The sequence below is a fragment of the Hemiscyllium ocellatum genome, chromosome 49 (genome assembly GCF_020745735.1).
Source record: "Hemiscyllium ocellatum isolate sHemOce1 chromosome 49, sHemOce1.pat.X.cur, whole genome shotgun sequence".
Classification (NCBI taxonomy): Eukaryota; Metazoa; Chordata; class Chondrichthyes; order Orectolobiformes; family Hemiscylliidae; genus Hemiscyllium; species Hemiscyllium ocellatum.
The window spans coordinates 7,406,443-7,431,191 of NC_083449.1; the positions used below are offsets into that span (position 1 = coordinate 7,406,443).

Consider the following 24,749-nt stretch of genomic DNA (forward strand, 5'->3'; position numbering starts at 1 on the left):
GGAGAGGATCAAATATGAAGGTAGGCTAGCCAGTAATATTAGAAATGATAGTAAAAGTTTCTTTCAATACATAAGAAACAAACGACAGGCAAAAGTAGACATTGGGCCACTTCAAACTGATGCTGGAAGCCTAGTGATGGGAGATAAGGAAATAGCAGGAGAACTTAACAAGTATTTTGCGTCAGTCTTCACAGTGGAAGACATGAGTAATATCCCAACAATAACAGGGAGTCAGGGGGCTGAGTTGAGTATGGTTGCCATTACAAAAGAGAAAGTGCTAGAAAAGCTAAAAGGTCTTAAAATTGATAAATCTCCTGGCCCCGATGGGATACACCCTAGAGTTCTGAGAGAGGTGGCTGAGGAAATAGCGGAGGCATTGGTTGAGATCTTTCAAGAGTCACTGGAGTCAGGGAAAGTCCCGGATGATTGGAAGATCACTGTTGTAACCCCCTTGTTCAAGAAAGGATCAAGACAGAAAATTATAGGCCAATTAGCCTAACCTCGGTTGTTGGTAAAATTCTAGATTCCATCATTAAGGATGAGATTTCTAAATTCTTAGAAGAGCAGAGTCTGATTAGAACAAGTCAACATGGATTTAGTAAGGGGAGGTCATGCCTGACAAACCTGTTGGAATTCTTTGAAGAGGTGACAAGTAGGTTAGACCAGGGAAACTCAATGGACGTGGTCTATCTAGACTTCCAAAAGGCCTTTGATAAGGTGCCACACGGGAGGTTGCTGAGCAAGGTGAGGGCCCATGGTGTTCGAGGTGAGCTACTGGGATGGATTGAGGATTGGCTGTCTGACAGAAGGCAGAGAGTTGGGATAAAAGGTTCTTTTTCGGAATGGCAGCCGGTGACAAGCGGTTCCCGCAGGGTTCAGTGTTGGGGCCGCAGCTGTTCACATTATATATTAATGATCTGGATGAAGGGACTGGGGGCATTCTAGCGAAGTTTGCCGATGATACGAAGTTAGGTGGACAGGCAGGTAGTACTGAGGAAGTGGGGAGGCTACAGAAGGATCTAGACAGTTTGGGAGAGTGGTCCAGCAAATGGCTGATGGAATTCAACATGAGCAAATGCGAGGTCTTGCACTTTGGCAAAAAGAATAAAAGCATAGACTACTTTCTAAACGGTGAGGAAATTCATAAAGCCAAAGTACAAAGGGATCTGGGAGTGCTAGTCGAGGATTCTCTAAAGGTAAACATGCAGGTTGAGTCTGTGATTAAGAAAGCGAATGCAATGTTGTCACTTATCTCAAGAGGGTTGGAATATAAAAGCACCGTTGTGCTCCTGAGACTTTATAAAGCTCTGGTCAGGCCCCATTTGGAGTGCTGTGTCCAGTTTTGGTCCCCACACCTCAGGAAGGACATGCTGTCACTGGAATGTGTCCAGCAGAGATTCACACGGTTGATCCTTGGAATGGTTGGTCTAACATACGAGGAACGGCTGAGGATCCTGGGATTGTATTCATTGGAGTATAGAAGATTATGGGGAGACTTAATAGAAACTTACAAGATAATACATGGCTTGGAAAGGGTGGACGCTAGGAAATTGTTTCCGTTAGGCGAGGAGACTAGGACCTGTGGACACAGCCTTAGAATTAGAGGGGGTCAATTCAGAACAGAAATGCGGAGACATTTCTTCACCCAGAGAGTGGTGGGCCTGTGGAATTCATTGCCGCAGAGTGCAGTGGAGGCTGGGACGCTAAATGTCTTCAAGGCAGAGATCGATAGATTCTTGATGTCATGAGGAATTAAGTGCTATGGGGAGAATGCGGGTAGGTGGAGTTGAAATGCCCATCGGACATGATTGAATGGCAGAGTGGACTCGATGGGCCAAATGGCCTTGCTTCCACTCCTATGTCTTATGTTCTTATTATCCTGTCATCGAAGATAACATCTGTGAAAAAGGAGACAATTTCAGCGTCCAATCTTTTATTTCCTCTTTGTCTTGTTTTCTTCCAGTTCCTGTTGCTGGGGTTTTCCTCACCACCAGAGCCAATAAAATGAAGATCCTGATTGGGAGTTGTCTTGTTCCAGAGTGTGCACTGAGCCGAGGTACTAAACACTACTTACGATGGTACTTTCAACAGAAAGCCTTTAACAGTGCCAGCAAGAATTACAACTCTAGCTCAGACAGGACAGAGCTGGCCAATGAATCTTTCCAGTCCCAGCACCAACGCTGATAACAGTGTCTTGTGATCAACAGGGGTCCCAGTGGAATGATATTTAACATGACGAGTAATTCCATCGACCTCACAGTGCCAGGTAATCCATTCTTCATCCATTATCCATGCTCATTCTTCATTGGGGTGTAGCCAAAGTCTTGACATGAGCACTCTTTAAAAAAAAATTGCCTCAAATACTCAGCAAGTCTGGCAGCATCTGTGGAGAGAAGAGAGAGAGAATTAATGTTGCAGGTTATAAACACAAAGTGCTGGAAAAACTCAGTAGGTCTGATGGCAGCTGTGTGGGGTGAGAGAGTGTGTGTAACATCCTTGCTCACATAAGGGAGACCTTCACAGTGAGACGATTCAAGTCCGGGAGCAGGGATGGCTTGCTACAATTGGACAGGGTGAGACCAAGGTGTGCAGTTTGGGGTCTCCTTATCTGAGGAAGGACATTGTGCCTGTGGAGGCAGTGCTGCAAAGGATTCCTGGGAGAGCTAGACTGGAGACAGATGCGAAGAATTAAGGTGGAATCTCATAGAAATCTGAACAAGGACGAGACAGAGAAAACACAGAGAGGGTGTACCCAGCGACGAAGAAAGAATCAAGAACCAGGGGATCACTGTCTAAAGGAGACGCAACAAGAATAAAATGGGGAGAAATGTCTTTACCTGGAAAGTGGGGAGCCTGTGGAATTCTCTGCCACAGAAAGCAGTCAGGGCCAGAACACTGAATGTTGTTCAGGAAGGAGTTGGATTGAGTTCTCAGGGACTAAAGGAGAGTGCGGGAAGGCACAGGACGAAGCTAGATGATCAGCCATGGTCGCATTGAATGGGCAGAGCAGACTGGAGGGGCCGAATGGCCTCACGATGATATTTTCGATGTTTCTCTGTGATTGGCCCAGTTGCTACTGACAGGTGGATGACACAGGGAAGTTTTGCCTTGATAAATGTAGGCAGTGAAAATGAGGGACAATAATTTCCAGTCAATAATTTAGAGTGTGGATGCAGTGTACTCTTTTGACTTCAGCATCAAATAGTCTAGGTTGGATTGGTAGGATGTTGTTAATGAGAAGCTGCACAGAAACAGTGATATCCCTGCAATGGTGAGAGTTTGGAGCGAATTTCACAGACACAAGGGTTTCCCTCCAAATGGACGGGTCTTGGCAGGGGAGTCAGGGCAACAGGGAACAGAAAACATACCTTCACTTCATGTGATGTTCAAAGGTAGCAGGATTTTTGAAGGTTGATATAAACTTGAAAAAATCTCCACTTTCACTGAACCAGAAATGTTATAGAAGTGCGTGTGTGTGTATGTGTGTGTGTATATATATCCTGTGCCAGCGTTTCTTGGTTTTGAGGTGGTGAAAACTAAGTACACTAAACTGCTATCAGTTTCGGAGTCATCTATAATCAAAAAACAATAAGCGGCACGGTGGCTCGGTGGTTAGCACTGCTGCCTCATAGCACCAGGGTCCCAGATTCGATTCAAGCCTTGGGCGACTGTCAGTTTGGAGTTTGTACATGCTCCCCATGTCTGCGTGGGTTTACTCCGGGTGCTCCAGTTTCCTCCCTCATTCCAAAGATGTGCAGGTCAGGTGAATTGGCCATTCTAAATTGCCCGTAGTGTTAGGTGCATTAGTCAGAGGGAAATGGGTCTGGGTGGGTTACTCTTCGGAGGGTTGGTGTGGACTTGTTGGGCCGAAGGGCCTATTTCCACACTGTAGGGAATCTAATCTAACCTACTGTGCTGTAAGGGCAACAACTCCAGTCTGTCCAATCTCTCTCGATCATTGAAACTCTCCATTGTCCGAGGCCGTATGTGGTACGTCTCCCTGTGCATCCTCTTCCAGTTCATTTAGATATGCACCATTGGTAAAATGTCTTTTCTTTTATTTGCTGCTTACTCAAGTCATACATCAGGAAGGAAACACAAGTTATTTTGTCGTGAAAAAGAGGGCAGTTAAGTCTTAATCAGTTCAAAATTGAAAACTGAGGTGAGGAGGATTTCTTCTCGGACTGTTGAGAGTCTTTGGAACTCCTTGCCACAGAGAGCTGTGTGTGGGGGACAGGGAGCAGGTTTAATTCTTGATCAGTCGGGGAATTGAGGGTTACATGTTAAGTGCAGGAAAGAGAGCATGAGGAATGGGGCATCAGCCACAATGCTATTGAATGGATGAGCAGGCTCGAGGGGTCAAATGGCCTTCTCCTGTTCCTGTCTGTGATGGTCCTTCAGGGAATGAAATCTGCCCTTCTTAGTCTGCTCTGCACTTGACTCCTACCCCTGTGCAAACTCTTCACTGCCTTATAGCTGAACAAGTCGATTGAGTCATAGAGACGTACAGCACAGAAACAGACCCACGCATGCCGACCAGATATCCCAATCCAATCTACTGCCAGATGCCTTTTAAATGTTGCTATTGTACCAGCTCATTCCATACAAGTACCACTCTCTGTGTAAAAGTTGCCCCTCAGGTCTCTTTTTTTATATCTTTTCCCTTTCACCCTCTAGTTTTGGACTCCCCCACCCCAGGTAAAAGACTTTGTCTATTTTTCCTATCCATGCCCCTCATAATTTTGTAAACCTCAATACGGTCACACCCTCAGCCTCTGACGCACCAGGGAAAACGGCCCCAGCCTGTTCAGCCTCTCCCTATAGCTCAAATCCTCCAACCCTGGCAACATCCTTGTAAATCTCTTCTGAACCCTTTCAAGTTTCACAACATGTTTCCGATAGGAAGGAGACCAGAATTGCATGCAATTATCCAACAGTGGCCTAACCAATATCCTGTACAGCTGCAACAGGACCTCCCAAATCCTGTACTTAATACTCTGAACAATAAAAGAAAGTATACGCCTTTTTTCACTATCCTATGTACCTGCAACTCCACTTTCACGGAAGTATGAACCTGCATTCGAAGGTCTCTTTGCTCAGCAACACTCCCTAGGTCTTTACCATTCAGTCTATAAGTCCTGCTAAGATTTGCTTTCCCAAAATGCAGCACCTCGCATTTATCTGAATTAAACTCCATCTGCCATTTCTCAGCCTATTGGCCCATCTGATCAAGATCCTGTTGTAATCTGAGGTAACCTTCTTCGCTGTCCCACGACACCTCCAATTTTGGTATCATCTGCAAACTTACTAACTGTACCTCTTATGCTCACATCCAAATCATTTATGTAAATAACAAATCGTAGAGGACCCAGCACCGATCCTTGTGGCACTCCACTGGTCACAGGCCTCCAGTCTGAAAAACAACCCTCCACCACCACCCTCTCTTTTCTACCTTTGAGCCAGTTCTGTATCCAAATGGCTAGATCTCCCTATTCTGTGAGATCTAACCTTGCTAACTAGCCATTTTGGTATAGCATCCACTTCCCACCTTGGCAGAAACTGCCACATCCTGTTCAGAATACAGAGAAATAACCATTATCAGGGTCAGGTTTTTGCTTGTTCAAATCATGTGATTTGCCAAGAGAAATTGGTCTGTATATTGACCCCAGATATTCATAGCTCCTCCTGTGCACTCCGATTGTCTTTCAGGCAAACTTTTTTATTCTCATCCATTTTCATAGAATCATACGGCACAGATTGAGGCCCGTCAGCCCAACCCGCCCGTGGCGACCCATTTTCCCTAATACAACTAGTGCCATTTGTCTGCATTTGTGCATATCTCTCTAAAGGTTTCTTATCCATGTACTTTTCCAAACGTTTTTCAAGTGCTGTAACTGTACCTGCCTCTACCATTTCTTCTGGCAGCTCATTCCATGTACACACTGCCCTCTGTGTGATAAGTTTGCCTCTCAGATCCCTTTTGAAACTTTCACCTCTCACTTTAACCCTATGGCGACTAGTTTTGAACACCCCTACCTTGGGGGAAAAGACCATACCTATTTACATTTTCTCTGCCCCTTGTGATTTTATAACCTCTAAGGTCAGCCCTAAGCCTCTGACGTTCCAGGGGAGAAGAGCTCAGCTTCTGCAGCTTTTTCTTATAACTCAAACCCTGTAATTGTAGTCACATCTTTGTACCATTCTAGCTTTAGAACATCCTTTCCACAGCAAGTTGACCAGAACTGTGCCCAGCATTCTAAAAGTGGCCTCACCAAATCCTTGAAACATGGTGTTCCAACTCCTGTCGTCAGTGCTCTGACCAGTGAAAACAAGCATGCCAAAAGCCGCCTTCACCACAGTGTCAAGCTGCAATGCACATTCAAGGAACTATCCACCTGCACCCTGAGGTCTTTTTGTTCGGAAACACTGCCAAGACTTGTACTATTAACTGTATAGCTCGTTCCCTGGTTTGCCTTAACAAAATGCAACACATCACATTTATCCAAATTAAACTTCTTCTGTCATTCCATGACCCAATGGCCCAATTGATCAAATTTCCACTTTACTCTTGGATAACCTTCTGTGTCCACAATGCCACCAATTTTGGACCTGCTCCGATCTACTACATTTCTATGTTGGCATTTTTTTCAGGCTGACCAAGTGGAGCAGCAACCATCCTGCACCACATATGCCGCCCTGAGACACACAGGTACAGAAGAGGATGAGGGATCAGGTTAAGAGGAAGGGGGAAATGCTTATACCAGCCTTCCACGGACATTGTGAGACAGCACAGAAGAAAGCCTGTGAAGCTTCACAAATCGAACAATAAGAATCCTACCTTCCAGCAAATAAGGAGGACAAGGAAGAGAAGGCATAGCAGTGTTACATTTCTGTGACTAGGCTAGGCTTTGACTCAATTCACTCAGCAAGGTCAGTTCCAAAGCTGGACTTGTCTTGAGAAACCATCTGAATAATTATGTCTCTCCCAACCCTCTGTGTCAGTTTATCTCATTGTAGCACAATCTACGTTTTAGCGGCAGAGATTTGAAGTATTATGCTGTTTATTCTTAACTTTAGTATCCATTTGATTTCCTGGCAAATGGGTCCAGGCAGACGAGCCAATTAATTGAATGTATTCTCCATCTTTTGCTGAAATTGGTGGAAATAACTTGTTTTCCAGCCCTATCTTCATTGCCCTCTAACTTCATCACTGTCAATACACATCCAACTCTCTTTTCATACCTCATATGGAATGTACCTCCACCATGATCCCAGGCTGCACAATCCAAAATCCTAACAACTCTGAGTAAAGACATTTCTCCTCATCTCATTCGTCGCTCTCTTGCTTACAATCTTGAAATTGTGACCCCTAGTTACTCACATACCAACTAGTGGTAAGAAAATATTCTTCTTTCCTCTGACAAAATTCTTCATAATTTTGAACACCTCCATAATGTTCCCCTCTTAATCTTCTCTGCTCTGAGGAGGAGGAGCCTGATATCACTAATCCTTCATTCTCATAAATCTTCAATGAACACTCTCCAGAGCTTGAAGTTCCTTCCTGAAATAAAGTGTCCAAAACTGAACACAAATGTGGTCTGACCAATGATTTGTGGACGTGTAGCATCACTTCCTCAGTTTTGTACTCAATGCCTCTATTTATAATGGCAAGAATCCTATCAGCCTTCTTCACAAAGGTTTCAGCTTGCCTGGCCAACTTCAGCGAATGATACACTTGAACCCCAAGGTCCCTCTGCTCCAGTGCATCCCCTCAAAGATGTACCATTGAACTTGCATTGTTGCTCTGTGTTTCTGTTAGGAAAATGCATTACCTCCCATTTCTCTGCATTGGAATTAATCTGCCAGGTTTCTGTCCATTTGGCCAACTTGTCAATCCCCCTGTGAAGTCACAGAGCATCATCCTCCCAATCACTCACCTCCCTGGGTTAGTATCAGTTGCAATTTCAAGATTATGCTTTCCACACCCAACTCCTAATCATTTATATAACCAATGTAGTTATCAATGTGTACTCGTCATTTCTTCTATGTACATGTAACTATCAATCTCTCCTGTCAGTTTCCCTGATGTGAATGTGAGTGTATTTACCAGTCTGTTCCTGCTCTGTGAATTAAAACTGTCAATATTAATCTGTACTTGTCAGTTTCTCCTCTATCAATATGTGAATGCAGTTACCAATCTATGCTTCTCAATCTCTGCCTTGTCAATATGTGCATTTAAATATCGATTTCTACCTGTCAGATCCTGCTTGGTGAATGTGAACAGTGCAGGTTACAATATGTACCTTTGTGATTCTGCTCTGTGAATATGAGAGTGTTGTTATCAGACTGTACTTGTCAGTTTATGCTGTGTGAAACTGGGAGTCTAGTTATCATTCTGTTTCTGTCACTTTTATCTTTGTGAATGAGAGTGTAGTTATTAATCTGTCCCTGACAGTTACTGCAATGCGAATGTGTGACTTAAGTTAACAGAAACTGACCAATGAAAACTGTTAGTCACACATTTGCATCACAGTAAGTGTCGTCATAATTTGTTTGTTTGTTTCTGTGAAATGAATGAGTGTGTAGTTATCAGCATGTACTTGTCAGGTTCTACTCTTGTGTATCAAAGTGGAAGCCAGTGATGGTCTCTGATCAGTGCGATACATTCTTGATAGTTGTTATGAGGGTGTTGAGACTGGGTCTTAATCTTGTCTGCATTTTGTGATTTCTGAGTTGACTGTCAGTCTGTGGGGGTTGGTGGGGGAGGGAGAGGAGAAAGGGCGATGGCGGAAGGGAAACTACTTTATTTTGAGAACCATTCTGAATTATGGTCATATTTCCTGTTTGGGGTAGACAGTGTAGGATCTGTGTATCACTGAGACATTTAATTTCAATATGTCTCCAGACATTATTGGTGTTTTTTTTATGGAAGAGCTTCATTTTGCATGTTAGTCCATTTCTGTCTGATATTTTTCTTATCAATATGTAACACAACAGCATGTCTTCTCCTTTCTCATCAAAATCAGAATCACTGATATGGTACAGCTCAGAAGCAGATTATTCAGCCTATTATACCTCTACTGGGACACTCTTATGCATCAGTTCTGCAGTAATTGTTGGAAATGTGAACTTCATCGACACATTGTCAGCGTCTAAATGGAAAGGACAATTTGACATTAGTTCTGCTGTCATCTTACTTTTAATAATGCTAGTTTTGTTATGTTTCCCACAATCTCAATCACACATCATTGGTCAGATCACATTTGTGTTCAGTTCTGGGCCCTTTATTTTAAGGGAGGACCCTTAATGTCATTTGACATTTACTGGATCTTATTCACTTATGTTCGGTTGTGTGTTTGTGTCTGAGTGTAGCATAAACTCGGTAAATAAACTTTTCAATTATGCTTATTTGTATTGCATTTCACTCTCAGATTATTGATACATTGCATGCCTGGGCACTGTCTAAGCTCAGCTGGGATAAGTGATGTTGAGAGTCAATTCATATCTGGAAATAATTGAGGCCAAATTTTATTCTTTTGCTCTCAGCTACTGGATGCTGAAAGGAAGTGAGTTACCGTTGCGCTGCCAGTCTGTATCTCAGTTCATGTCTCCTGTAATGAATGGGAAACAGCCGAAGTTCTTTAATTGGTAGTGCCTGTAGGAATTACATGCAAGTGAAAGTGTAACACACTGCAACAGAGAGGATTCTGTGCTGTTCTTCAGAGTCAAGCGAGGAATCTTGTATCGTGCAGAATCTAACAGGCAGTAATGATAGAAAATGTTCATCTTCAGAATGTCATTAATTTTTGTTTCAGTGCATATTGATGTATCTTTCTGAACACTTATGAACTAACAATCAATGTAAACTGAATCCATTTGCAACTAAGTGACAAACCATTCAACTACATTGGAGTTGACTGACCATGATGTAACTTGTACTGAAAAGACAACTGGCTAATTCACTTCTATTTTCTGACGTAGACAGAACATTACCCTGCTCTGTAGTGTGATGATGCACCATTAGCAGTACTCTTGTGTTACTCTATAGTAGGGAGGAGGAAAAGAAAAGGACTTTTATTTATGGTCATGCAGTGCAGAATATGTAAACTGTCAAATTCAATTTATGAAATAATAAACACTGTTCAACTCTGCTTGAAATTAAAATAAGCAGTTCTACAAACCTACCAATTTTGTCTTTTTCACCCCCCTTTCTCCACTGCTTTGAAGGGTGGTTATTAGATTCCTTTGAGGCATTGTGAAAATTGCAGCCAGATTTCACGCGATACATCCTCGGGAGGGGGAGGAGGAATGCAGAACTCTTTGCAGATAATTGCAACTAATTTTGAAAGTCGTACATAATTATCTTTAAACACATTTCTGGTTGGACTGAAGCAAACAAAACAAAGTCTTCTACCACAATATGAAGACATGGAGAATGACGTTGTGATAAAGATTAGATTACTTACAGTGTGGAAACAGGCCCTTCGGCCCAACAAGTCCCCACCAGTTTTGGACAGTGGGAGGAAACCGGAGCACCTGGAGGAAACCCACGCAAACACAGGGAGAATGTGCAAACTCCACACAGTTGCCTGAGGCGTGAATTGAACCCAGGTCTCTGGCACTGTGATGCAGTAGTGCTAACCACTGTGCCACCCACATGGCGGGGATGGCAGCTCCTCTGCTACTATGATACATTTATGCAAATAGATGTTAGCTGCTCAGGAAGAAAATTGTTAGCTTGGTCAGTGAAGACTCAAAAATTTTGAAGGGCCTGATTCTGTGCTGTCGGCCTCCCCCTCTCTGACAAAGGATCTGTGGGTAGAAATCATTTTGAATGTAACAGTTTCTGTCACTTGCAATGTGAATGGAACTGCAAGGCAGTTAGACATTGTAATGGGTGTCAGGATGGTGTATGTTTTAAAACTCATCGTAAGTCAGAGAGAGATAGAGACAGGAGTGTGTGTATTTGTGTTGGTGGGGGAGGGCAACATTTGGTTACGTACTTAAATACTAATCATTCTAAGTCAGGCTTTGATAGGGAATGTCCATATGGTATTCATATTATTCGATTGCCGTCTCTACATATAAGACAAAAGATTAATTAAGTTGATGTGAATTCCCGAGAGCTGTAATGTTTCCTTCAATATAAATTTGTACTCCATATCTACCTTACATATGGTTGCCCGAAGTAATCATATCAGCTATTTGTCACCTTAATTGTAACATTAAAATTATTGATACCAAATGCAGACGATAAAGATTGGTGGACTTGTGGGTAGTGTAGAAGCTTGTCAAAGGATACAGCAGGATATGGCCTGAAAATATGGCAGATTGAGGTTAATCTGGCAAAATGCAAGATACTGGACTTTGGGAGATCAAATTTTAAGGAAAGGTATACTGGAAATGGCTGGACTCTGAAAGTTATTGATGTACAGAAGGATCTTGGGGTTCAAGTCTCTAGCTCCCTGAAAGTGGCCATGCAAGTAGATAGGGTGGTATCTAGAAGAAGGTGTCTGGCATGCTTGCCTTATTGGTTGGGGCATTGAGTACAAAGGTCAGGATGTCATATTGCAGCTTTATAAGACTTTGGTTGGGGTCATGCTTAGTTTTGTGACAAAACATCAGTTCTGTCCATCTCAGTTACTGATAGCTGAAATGTTTCATTCAATATTTGTACTCACTATCTACTTCATATGTGATTGTTCAAACTAACAGCATTGTCTATTTGTTAACCTCTATTGTAATGTGAAAAGTATCCTTAGTGAAGTTCAGAACCCATGAGGACAGCCTCAAATCGGGACCTTGGGTTCCTGTCACATTACACACTCTCTCACGCACACACTCATGCAGACCTTCTCTCATCCACACACTTCCCCTCATACATACACCCCCCCACACTCTCACTTATGCGCACACCCTGTCACAGGCTGACACCATCACACTCATATACACACACTTTATCAAGCGTGCACACACACAAACACACGCATTCGCATATGTACACACACTCCACTCTCTCACTCTCTCACACTCAAGTCTATGGGGTGAATTTGCATTTGCAGATACATTCTATTTTGCTCAAAAAGAGCACCATCTGCAGGCAGTAAATCCATGCAATGTTTTATATATTCCTATTGTGGCAATAGAACTAGTGTGACTCAAGATTGGGACACCAGACTCTAACCTCACACCTTTTAATACTTTACCTGAGCTGAGATGTCACCCATTTTTAAATAAAACCTGAAGTCATCTTGAGAATGTGACTAAAAAGATGTATATATTAATGAACTGTAACCTGCAACCTATTCTAACAGCAATCTAGGTTTCTTCAAAATATCAGTTGTATGACACTATAACTTTTTGCGATAGATTCTGTGTCTCATGATCCTGTTTCACAGCTACCTGATGAAGGAGCAGCACTCTGAAAGCTAGTACTTCCAGATGAACCTGCTGGACCATAATCTGGTGTTGTGTAATTTTTCAATTGTGGTCAGCACATTACAGGAAGTACGTGGAGGATTTAGAGAGGGTGCAGAAGAGGTTTGCCAGAATGTTGTCTAGCGGGTATGAGCTATAAACAGAAGCTAGAAAAACACAGATAGTTTTCTTCTGAGCAGCAGAGACAGAGGGCAGACTTAATAGAAGTCTATAAAAGTTTGAGAAGAGTTGTAGCTCAGGTTGAGGTTCTGGATCTAGGTTTTCTTGCTTAGCTGGAAGGTTCGTTTTCAGATGTTTTGTCACCATACTAGGTATCATCATCAGTGAGCCTCCGGATAAACCACTGGTGGTATGTAAAAGGGGGAGTTTGAACTTTAGAAATTGACACTTAGACAGGAGTTCAAAAATTTGCTTCCTGAATTAATGAGAACTCATGTAGAAGAGCAGAGAGTTAAAACAGTAAGACTGGCATCAGAAATGGCTGATGATTGAGTTGGTCAATAAATCAAAATTTGGCTGCCAAAATCAATTTCAATCCATGATGGATAATAATTGTGGATAAGATAAATTCTCACGTGGGAAGTAAAAAGTAGATCTGTGTGAAGATCGTAAGGATGATTTACTATCGGGTAAAAAAGAAACCCTTGAAGGGGAAAGAGAAGTGAAAAAGCTCTGATGTTTTCAATAAAGTAGGCCACATGAAATCAGTGTTGGTGGGTTAGGGAAAGCACTGAGAAGCCAGATGTAGAAAAACAGGATAAGCCAGTGAATTTTGTTGGAATGTTAACAAAGAGCACTGTGGAGACTAGAAGGCTGCACCAGAATGTACAAGCTGGTCGAAGGTTGTTTATGGAGGAAGTGCCAGATCTTCTTAAACCATACACTGTGAAGGTAAAGTTTACTCACATAGGTCAGGAGCAGCATGTACAGAGGTGACAATATTCACACATACAAGGATCCTCTCAATCTGTGATGCTAAAAGACGAGGATATATGTACTTCGAAGGACTATTGCCAGAAAAGATATGAGTAACGGCAATTCACATTGAGACGAGAAATGCTCAATTGTCAGAAGTGAGGTGAGAGTGTCCAGTGAAGGGGGGAGAAGTCTTGGTAGGAGCACTGGACAAACTATCAGCTCCAGGAATACAATTTATCATTGCTAATGATGTTGCTAATTCACCGGTAGGAGTGCTGCCGACTATGGTTGAAAAGCCAATGGCAATTCAGGCAACTGAACTATTGCAGGACACATATCCTGGGATGTTTCCTGGCTGTGTGGTAACGAGGTCACTAAGTCACCAGTTGAAACAGGAAAGATCAAAGAGTACAGATAAGAAAGTTGAAGGGAAATTAGCAGAGACCCTGTTTGATCAGATACTTCAGACAAACCAGACATCCTTACCTCAGGTAAATTAACTGAGTTACAGCAGAAAGATGAAAATTTAAAGCAAATGTATCAAAAGGCATACACAAAACGAATCCAAATGTATCCCTGATTGTTATTATCTTAAAAATGATGTCTTAATGAGGAAGTGGAGAACCTCACATATTCAGGCAGATGAGAAATGGGCAGAAGTTTATCAAGTTGTATTGCCAGTGGGTTATAGAAAGGATGTGTTGCGAGTAGCACATGAGCTACCTGCATAGATTGTGTGTTTGAAATTCACATTATTTAATTGTCATCTCTGTATGTGACAACTATTCAGTAAAAGATGAATCCTGTCCTTCTCAGTCACAGATAAACTCCATGTAAATATGCTTCATCGCGGTTGGAGAATTTGAGCTACAGGCAAAGGCTGAATAGGCTGGAACTGTTTTCCCTGGAGAGTGACCTTATAGAAGTTTATAAAATCATAAGGTGCATGGAGAGCTGGTGGAGCCTGATACAATTACAACATTTAAAAGGCATCTGAGTGGGTATAATGAGAAAGCCTTAAAACGTGTCCTTAAATACTTAGACTAAATGAAATTTTGAATTATAGAACACAAGAAAATAAACAGGGCAGGCAGGTCCTATCAATTATAATGGATACTGTGTGTGTGTGTGTGTGTGAGAGTGTGATATGACTTTATGATGATTTTGAGTAGCCATCGCTGATTATGAAATACAAACTCTAAAATACAATATTGATGAAGCTTTAACTTGGTGTTCTTATACACCATGACCGCCCCACTGTCAATTCTAACTCGTTAGATCTTATGTCGTCTTTGAATTTGAATTACAGCCCTGAAAAGAAAGCATGCTAATTCGAGGCTCATGAATCATTTAAAATTTAACCTTTCAGCCTCAGACCCAGAATAATTATGTGTTTAAGATAAAAAGCAGGAGTCTGCTCCTAGCTTAAACATTATTGTAAACCTAACATTAATGATATTCTGACACAATCTGTCGCAAAGCCATTTTATGGTCAAAGCTTGTCCTCCTCGCTAAGATGCCATTTTGTAAAGCAATGATATCTGATATGCAAGCTGTGCAAGGTTACCTTATGACATCTCCCACATAGTTTAGACTGATACCTCTTTATGATAGGGACTTACCTCACCAACAGACACCTGAATCGGCTGGATCTGTTTCCCCCCCGATGGATAGTTGAGGACCTACAGGAGTGATCATTTTAAGTGCACACAGACCGGTTAATTAACTTCTCTTCCTTACAAATTATTGCCTTTCCACTGTCTGTCTAATTAAGAACATGCAGTGTTGTTTGTAAAGCTAGAATATGGTTTCCAGCATCTGGACTCCTTGTTTTTACCTGGCAACATTCTTGTAAATCTCCTCTGCATTCTGTCCAGAGCAATGACGTCCTTCCTGTGATGTGGGGACCCGACTACACACAATACTCCAGTTGTAGCCAGCAGTGCCTTGTACAGTTTCATTATTACATCCCTACTTTTCTATTCCATCCCTCTTCCTACGAAGAAGAGCATTGCACGTGCCTTCTTTACATCCCCATCTGCCTTTAGGGACCTGTGTCCTTGCACACCAAGATCTCTCACTATATTCCCATTTATTGTCTATTCCCATTTACTGTTTGCCTTCCCAAAATGTATTCCCTCACACTTATCAAAGCGGAACTCCATCTGCCACTTTTCTGCCCACTCCACCAAACAATCTGATAGTTTTGGAGCTTACAGCTATCCTCTACACTCTCCACGATGTGGCCAATTTTTGTGTCATCTGCAAATTTCACAAATCTGCCCACCACGTTCAAGTCCAAATCATTAATGTATAAAACAAACAGCAGAGGTCCCAACACTGAGCCATGCAGAGCACCACTTGAAGCAAGACTTCATTCACAATAGCAGCCATCAACAATTACCATTTGTTTTCTGTTACTAAGCCAACTTTGCATCCAATTCTCTACATTACCCTGTATCCCACAGCTTTTACTTTTTGGACCAGTTTGCTGTGATGTTTCTGCTCCTTTAACAATCTTGTAAAAGACACAGGCTCTGAAAAATCTGACTTGATGGATTTTAGGACCATTTTGATTATAGCTAACAGGTAATGCCTCAGGCAAAATGCTTCCAAATTTTAAAAAGAACACTTGTACACTGAAAGGGGAGTTGCCCAGTTTTCCCAGCTTAGCTTTTCTCCGGTTTGATTTGCTGTTGACTGAAAGCGGTCAGGCAATTGAAAAAGCTGTTGAACCCAAAGAAGCAGGTCCATGCCAGGAACCTCTCTCTCTGACATCTCTCCAGTAAGACCCTGTATTGGTTTTACCTTCTTGTGCCAAAGGGTGTTTGTGGGGATTGTTGAAAGTGTTGGGAACAATATCATTAAGTTCGTATAATCTGTTGGGTTTTCGGATAGGCTAACTTATTTAGCATTCTGTTCTCTTATAAGACATAGAAGGATTTGTTTGTGTTTCATTTGATAAACTTGTCAATCAATTTTGTTTTGTTTAAAACAACATGGTTTGACCAGCAACATCACTTCTGGAATATTCGAGTTACACCTGCTTAAAACAACTAGCAACGTTAGGGTGCAGGCTACTTGAAATGTTTTGAGGGTATCTGGCATGGTCAATACCAGTTTAGGGGCTCTTTGCAGGATTTGTTTCTATAGTTCTGATTGAGGATTAGCGTTGTTGGACTCTAAGGCAGCGAGTGGTAGGTGTTAGTGTCTTTTGTTCTGGGTTTTGAATTCAGTTGATTTAAACAGTGTTTGGGGGAGCAATGACTCTTTCAATGAACGTGGGGGTGGAACAAGTGATTTTAGGGCTTTTACAAAAGGTGATTAAGGGTAAGCTGCTGGAAATAGCAGACAAGCTGGAATTGAGGCTGTGTCCTTCTATGAGGAAAGGAGAGATAATTACAGCAGTAGCTCAGCATTTAAATTTGCTGGAAACACCATCAGAATCTTCAGAGATTGCTAACATTCAACGGAAAATTCAGCAACTTGAGTTAGAGGCAGAACACAAGGAAAGGGTGACAGAAATGAAATATTTTGAATTATGATTAAATACAGAAGAGAGAGTGAGGAGAGAGAGAGAAGAGAAGAGAAAGGAAAAGAAGAAAGAGAGGGAGTTTGAACTTTGGAAATTGGCAATTCCTGAAATAGTGAAAACTCATGTGGAAGAACAGAGAGCTGTAACGGCAAGATTGGTAGCTGAAATGGCTAATGGTTATAAGTTGGTCCATAAGTCAAAGTTTGGCTTCCAAAACCAATTTCAATCCATGAGGGATAGGAGTTGAGAACAAGAAAAATCCTCACATGGAAAGGAATAGATCTCTGTGAAGATCATATGGATGACTTACCACAGGGTAAAAAGGAAACCCTTGAAGGGGAAAGAGAAGTTAAAAAGCTCTGGTGTTTTCGCTGCAATATAGTAGGCTACATAAATCAGTGTTGGTGGTTAGGAAAAACACTGGGAAGCCAGATGTAGGAAACAGGATAAGCCAGTGAATTTTGTTGGAGTGGTAACAAAAAGCACAATGGAGGTTCAAAAGCTGCACCAGAATGTACAAGCTGGTTGGAGGTGCCAGATCTTCTTAAACCATCCACCTCTGAAGGTAATGTTTACTTGCATAGGCCAGGAGGAGCAGGTAAAGTGGTTACAATATTAAGAGATATAAAGATCGTCTAAATCTGTGATGGTGAAAGCTGAGGAGATATGCACCTCTGAAGGACTATTGCCAGAAAAAGGTTCTAGTAACAGTTTCTCATGTTGAGACAAGAAAAGCTGAATTGTGAAAAGTGAGATTAGATTGTCCAGTGAAGAGTGGAGAATTGTGGTCGGAGTATTGGACAACTCTCAGCTCCGGGAATACAATTTATCCTTGCTAATAATATTCTTGATTCACCAGTAGAAGTGCTGGCTACTGTTGTTGAAAAGCCAATGGAAACTCAGGCAACTGAATTATTGCTGGACATATATCCTGGAATTATTCCTGACTGTGTGGTGACAAAGTCACAGTCACCAGTTGAAACAGAAGAGATCAAAGAGTACAGATAAGAAAGTTGAAGTGAAATTAGCAGAGACCCTATCAGATCAGATGGTTGAGACAAACCAGGAACAGACAGATGATGAAGCAAATATGTTTAGCTTAAATCTTAAGCAAATTTATAGCAATTGTATCAAAATGCATACATAGAAGAAGAATGTGAATCTGTCCCTGCATCTTTAAAAGTGATGTCTTAATGAGGAAATGAAGACCATCACATATTCAGGCTGATGAGAAATATGCAGAAGTTTATCGAGATGTATCGCCAGTGGGTTATGGAGGGAGGTGTCGAATAGCGCATGAGCTACCACAAGGAGGTCATTTGGGAATGAGAAAAACTCTGACTTTTGTACAGATTGTTTGGAATTCACATTTAATTGTCATCTCTGTGTTCTGAGAATTATTCAGTAAAGGATTAATTCTGTCTTTCTCAATCACAGATAAACTAATGTAAATGTGTTTCATCCAGGTTGAAGGATTTGAGCTATAGGTAGAGGCTGAATAGGTTGAATCTGTTTTCCCTGGAGAGGGATCTTTTATAGAGGTTCATAAAATCACAAGGGGCATGGAGAAGTGGTGGAGGCTGGTACAATTACAACATTTAAAAGTCATCTGGATATGTATATGAATAGGAACCTTTCAGATGGACAAGGGCCATGTGTTGGCAAATGGGCCTAGATTTGGTTAGGATACCTGGTCAGCACGGACAAGTTGCACCGCAAGGTCTGTTTCCATGCTGTACATCTCTATGACTCATTGATTCCGTGTGTTCACCAGCAGGACAGGAGTTGCGCCGCGCTGCACATGGGCTGGAGATTGTGTTTGTTTTTTTTCATATGATTCGATACCAATTGAGTGAGACCTAGGAACTGAGCAACAACTGCACAGCTCCATAAATGGGACTAATACATGCTAATGCAGTTCAATATCCAACTCCCAGTATATTACCTGTTGGACAGAGGGAAAACGGTGCAATATCTAATGTTTTTAGCAAGACCCATATGTTTGTCCTTTCCCATTCCTTCAGTCGGTCTGCGATTGCGCTATTGATTGCACACTTTCAGCAAACAGTGGGAAACAGAATGAAATTTCAACAAGGTTCAGAGGATTAAAAACCTCTGTCCCACAGCACTTCTTCCCCCTCTGTCTCCCTCAGCAGGCCCACACACAGCCCGAGGACATGCAGGTCCTTGGACTCCTCCATCGCCAGAACATAACAACACGACGGTTGGAGGAAGAGCGCCTCATCTTCCGCCTGGGAACCATCCAACCACAAGGGATGAACTCAGCTTTCTCCAGTTTCCTCATTTCCCCTCCCCCCACCTTGTCTCAGTGGATTCCCTCGAACTCAGCACCGCCCTCCTAACCTGCAATCTTCTTCCTGACCTCTCCGCCCCCACCCCACTCCAGCCTATAACCCTCACCTTGACCTCTTTCCACCTATCACATCTCCATCACCCCTCCTCCCTACCTTTGTGTCCAGCAGGCTAAGATAACTTTCCTCATTCCTGATGAAGGGCTTATGCCCGAAACGTCGAATTTCCTGTTCCTTGGATGCTGCGTGACCTGCTGCGCTTGAACCAGCAACACATTTTCAGCTGTATACTTATTGCACTGGGTGAATTCAGCTCTTCCTGATGCAGTTAAAAGGAATGTGAAACCAAAATCAAACCAGATCGGGGACGTTTGTCATTTTGCAAGTACAAATTCACCGTGTGTGGCTGTGTGTTTTGCCCGCGGGGGGGGGGGGGGGGGCGCGGTATGAGTGTGTGCGAGTGTAAAGGAGTATACGCGTACGTCTGTGAGAAGGTGCATGCCTGACTGAGGGACAGTATGTGTGAGCGTATGAGAGAAGGTCTCAGTGAGGGCCTGTGTGTGCAGGAGTGTCTTGTGTGTACTTCGCTCGAAAGCTGTATGAATTCAAGTGAGATTCTGTAAATCCATTTTTTTTATTAGGATCAGTCTGACCATTGTGGCACAGAGTTTCACACGGGGCAGCTTACACCTTAAAGGCATTTTCTGCGCCAACGTGACACCAGTTGTTCAGGTTTACTTGAGGATGTAACATTCTGCGATTTACATTTGTAAAAATTGAAACCAACATGGTCATTCTAAAAGATTAGAGATTAACAAACAATCCACGTCTTTTTTAAATATATGGTTTCAGTTACATCACACTGTATACTTTTGCGAACAATTCTATGTCTTACAACCACGTGATGAAAGCTCCGGAAGCTAGTGCATACAAATAATTCCTGCTGAAGGGCTTTTGCCCGAAACGTCGATTTCGCTGCTCGTTGGATGCTGCCTGAACTGCTGTGCTCTTCCAGCACCACTAATGCAGAATCTGGTTTCCAGCATCTGCAATCATTGTTTTTACCTCATACAAATGGGCTATAACTCATTCGGCAGCGATTGGACTGAAAAAGCGTGATGTCTGGGAGAGGCAAAGGCCTGTGGAAAAGGCGGAGCGAAGCGGCACCGCAAAGTACTCCGGGATAACATCCAGGGCATCACGAAACCAGCCATCCGGCGCCTGGCTCGCCGTGACGGGGTCAAGCGCATCTCGGGCTTGATCTACGAGGAGACCCGCGGGGTGCTGAAGGTCTTCCTGGAGAATGTGATCAGGGATGCGGTTCACAGCTGAAAAATGCCTCATTGGTGTTCAGTCTGCTCTGTCTCTCCAGAGGCAGGGGATAAAAGACTGAATATGAAACGAGCAGAAAATAAAACGCAGAGGGTCAGGGACAGTTCCTTACTGTATCCTGCAGCGACTGACCCGTCACTGCACTGGGTCAACCCAGCTCTTCCTACTGCACTTAAAGGAAATGTGAATCTAATGTGAGGTCAAACCCGATCGCGGACGTTCGTGCCGCCATTCTATAACTGATAGTAAAGACAGAGATCACTCAGGCAGTGACCGTTCAATAAGAAATCCTGTGGTTCAGGACAGTCATACAATGGCATTTTATGATAAATTCTTCCGCTGATCACAGACGGTAACACTATCCAATTAAATGTAGCGTGGAATTCATTGATGACCGGTACAAAGGCAAGGGCTCGCCCCATTAAAGGGAAAATAATCAACCCGACAGTGATTTTAGCTCTTTTCACAGCTGATATGAGTGCCTCTTAAAAGAACTTTTGGGTTGTCAGATTCAAGAATGGTCTCTTCACTTTTTAGCTGTTTTCTTAGCCAGCACCCCACCCTGAGCGATGGTCACCCCTCCCAGCAGCTTGTTGAGCTCCTCGTCGTTGCGCACGGCCAGCTGCAGGTGCCTGGGGATGATGCGGGTCTTCTTGTTGTCCCGGGCCGCGTTGCCGGCCAGCTCCAGGATTTCAGCCGTCAGATACTCCAGCACCGCAGCCAGATAGACCGGCGCTCCGGCACCCACACGCTCAGCATAGTTACCCTTTCTCAGGAGCCTGTGAACACGGCCCACCGGGAACTGCAGGCCAGCCCGGGACGATCGAAACTACGCCTTGGAGCGAACTTTCCCAGTGCCCTGTTCCAGACATTTTCACAATCTCAAAAGCACTTTCACAGCGAATGCTGCGCTCCGCCCACATTGCGGCCTCTTATACCTTCGGGAGGAATTGTGGGCGGCAATGTCTGATTGGTCCCATTGTTCAGCCCCTCCTAATGTTGTTTCAATTCCCAATCAGATATCTGCCTCATTCCCCAATCCGGAGAGGGCACAGGGAGGAGGGCGGGAAGTACTGGCGCCAAATCATCAACCGCTTTCTTTCCAATTTGAAAAGCCCGCCACTTTACAAACAAAGGAATGTGCTTTATGTTGAAAAATGAAGTACAAAAAACGGAGCAAGTTTTTATAAAATACTCGTGTCTTAATTTACTTTTAGTTTAAAAATGTCTACTTCACTCGATCTGTCTCTCCCTCACTTGCCGACCTGTATCCGTCCATTTCCGATCTTGAGTGCGCAATTTTCTAAACCGTAAGCTGAAACAAAACAGGCCAGATAATGCAGTCTGCACTTGACTTCTCACTTCACATTTCAGTAGCACCCCTGCATGCTGATAAAGCAGCACGCAATATTCTTCCGGCTCAGTATCGATAGCGAACACGATGTTTTGACAATATTTTAAAGCTGTCCTCCCTTATTTTCTCGCTCTCAGCTTCAGCAAAAACATCACATTACAATCCGGCAGCTGTTTTGGCGTTCTCTTGGTTCCCTTTGAAAGCTTCTCACCGACAGCAGCTTTTTGTTAAACCCGCGCATTACAACTTTTTTTAAATCAGATGAAAATGCTTGAGATGAAAGGTGTGGACAAGTATGTATTGGTTGCCAAGTTAAAAATCACGTAACACCAGGTCCAACCACCTCATTTGGAACCACTAGCTTTGGGAGTGCTGCTCCTTCATTAGGCGCTTGTTTGCAAGGCGTGAAAATAAGTAACATTCTACCAGGGGTTTTAGCAGCTTTACAGAAACAGGATGAAAAATGACTCACTATTGTTTAATCTGCCCACTCTCTACAGGCAGGAAAGAGCCTGTTTACGCAATCTTCCCCCCACCGTACCTCATTAATGTGCAAACCTTTTTCATGAACAAATATAGCACTAGGAGTAAAATTATCCTAAGAATCTTATGCAAACTAAAACGAACCGTTCTCCAAAAAAACACAGCTCTTTCTGGGCAGTTGTGAGTGGCTCTTAAAAGAGCCTTTGGGTTGTGCATGTTTCAGTACAATGCGGTCCTTCACTTGGAGCTGGTGTACTTGGTCACCGCCTTTGTGCCCTCCGACACGGCGTGCTTGGCCAGCTCCCCGGGCAGCAGCAGCCGCACGGCGGTCTGGATCTCCCGGGAGCTGATGGTGCTGCGCTTGTTGTAATGGGCCAGGCGGGAAGCCTCCCCCGCGATGCGCTCGAAAATATCGTTGACGAACGAGTTCATGATGCTCATGGCCTTGGAGGAGATGCCGGTGTCGGGGTGAACCTGCTTCATCACTTTGTAGATGTAGATGGAATAACTTTCCTTCCTGGTCCGCTTCCTCTTCCTGCCGCCCTTCGCTGGCGCCTTTTTGATAATTTTCTTCGCGCCCTTCTTGGAGGCTTGCTGTGCTTTCTTCTCATCACCCATAACGCCGCTCACTTTCAGACACAGAATAAAGGAAAGCGGGCTCGGAGCTCCCTTTTTATAGACTGACGGCGTCATCAATGCTAATGAGGGATGGGGGAAAGCCTGGTTTCTGATTGGGTGGATTATACGGAATCATTCCCAAACACTCAGTCTCTGTGATTGGTTTGTGTGGGACCCAATGTAGATCTGTCAGAAGTGGATGGTGATTCTGTTCCGGTCAGTCTGACTGGGAGAATTGTTTTCTTTCTGTGACACTGAGTGACTGGGGTATTGGCTGTTTCCTTTTGATCGTTGTTGTGACGATGTGGGAGTGGAGGGGTGTGTTTTTAGATCCGCATGTCTGTTTCTGGTCCCCTCTGTGGGCTGGAATTAGCACTGAGCTTGCCACTTTTCTCAGTGGTTAGCACTGCTGCCTCACCGCGCCAGGGTTCCTGGTTCGATTCCAGTTTTGGGCGACTGTCCTGTGTGGATTTTGCACATTCTCCTCGTGTCTGAGTGGGTTTCTTCCGGGTGCTCTGTTTTCCTCCTACAATTCAAAGATGTGCAGGAAGTTGAATTGGCTATGCTAACTGCCCCTAACGTTTCGGGATGTGTAGTTTAGATGCATTCATCAGGGGTAAATGCAGAATAGTGGGGAATGGGTCTGGGTGGATTACTCTTCCGAGGGTCGGTGTGGACTTGTTGGGCCGAAATGCCTAATTGTACACTAGGGATTTTAAGACTGAGTGTTTTCTAGGCTTGGGGTTGATGGAACTCGTTCTCTCTTGCACGGAGCTGGACATGAAAAAAAAATCCTGTTTAAAACTTTTCTTGAGTCACGAGTTGACAATGTCTGTCTTGATTGTGGGTTTAATATATTTGAGAACTTGATTGATAACTGTGGGCCCAGAGACCGATCTGTACCTTTGTAAGTACCTACAGTGTATCAGAACCACGTTGCTGCATTTTTTATTTACGAGTATTGCAGTTTCACACAGGGATTTAGGGCATTTTTCTGTCTCATACGAATGCCAGTTAACCAGCAACTGTTAGCATGCTATACGTGTGGCACTTGGTAACTTTATATCTGTCTAGTCAACTCAGCATCTGCCCATTGAGGCTGTGGTCCTCTGTGTAATAGTCAATTACTGTTACTTCAAGACAGGTTTTATACTGTATCCACCAACCACTGGTGTGAGCGGTAAACTTCACCCGATTTGCCTGCCACTTGGAAATGTTCCTCCAATCTGTGCCGAGCCGTTTCTGGGATGTAAAGCATTTTTGTTTGCTCTATTTCACAGTCTTTACATGTCAGTATGTTACTGGACTGTAACTCAAACCTTTTGAAGTGTAACCTGTTGTTTTTATTCCATAGGTGTCCGTCATTAACATAAGAATGTTTCTCATTTAGTATCGACAATTTTGAGTGTGACCAAACACCACTTTGGACAATCTCAGGTAAGACTCTCTCCCCTCCACACTTTTGAATATCAGCATCTGTACATTGACAGTAAGTTTGGATTTATAACTGCAGCATTTGGTAAGGGACAATATCTTGTACATTGCAGAAATTGGCAATAACAATGTTACTGCTGATGTTACACCTTTCATGTCAGTTTCTCGCCAATGGATAGTTGCATTGTATCCTAACAATTTAATGCTTTGCAACTGACTCCATATTTCATTCTGTAACTGCCGATTTGTTGTTTCTAAACTTGTTTTTAACTCAGTTTCTGTCAATCACTGGGAGGTGAGAGAGCAAATACCTCAACATTTCTAA

At 43.1% G+C, this 24,749-nt stretch overlaps 1 protein-coding gene and 1 pseudogene across 1 annotated transcript; both read right to left on the reverse strand.

Moving 5' to 3' along the window:
* Window positions 1–19,851: 19,851 nt before the first annotated feature.
* Window positions 19,852–22,130, reverse strand: LOC132837311 (histone H2A-beta, sperm-like; annotated as a pseudogene).
* Window positions 22,131–22,583: 453 nt separating this feature from the next.
* On the reverse strand, window positions 22,584–22,990 carry LOC132837400 (late histone H2B.L4-like). The gene has a single exon (XM_060857065.1). The coding sequence runs from the start codon at window positions 22,988–22,990 to the stop codon at window positions 22,610–22,612; it is 381 nt and encodes a 126-aa protein (XP_060713048.1). The 3' UTR covers window positions 22,584–22,609.
* Between the last annotated feature and the right edge of the window lie 1,759 nt (window positions 22,991–24,749).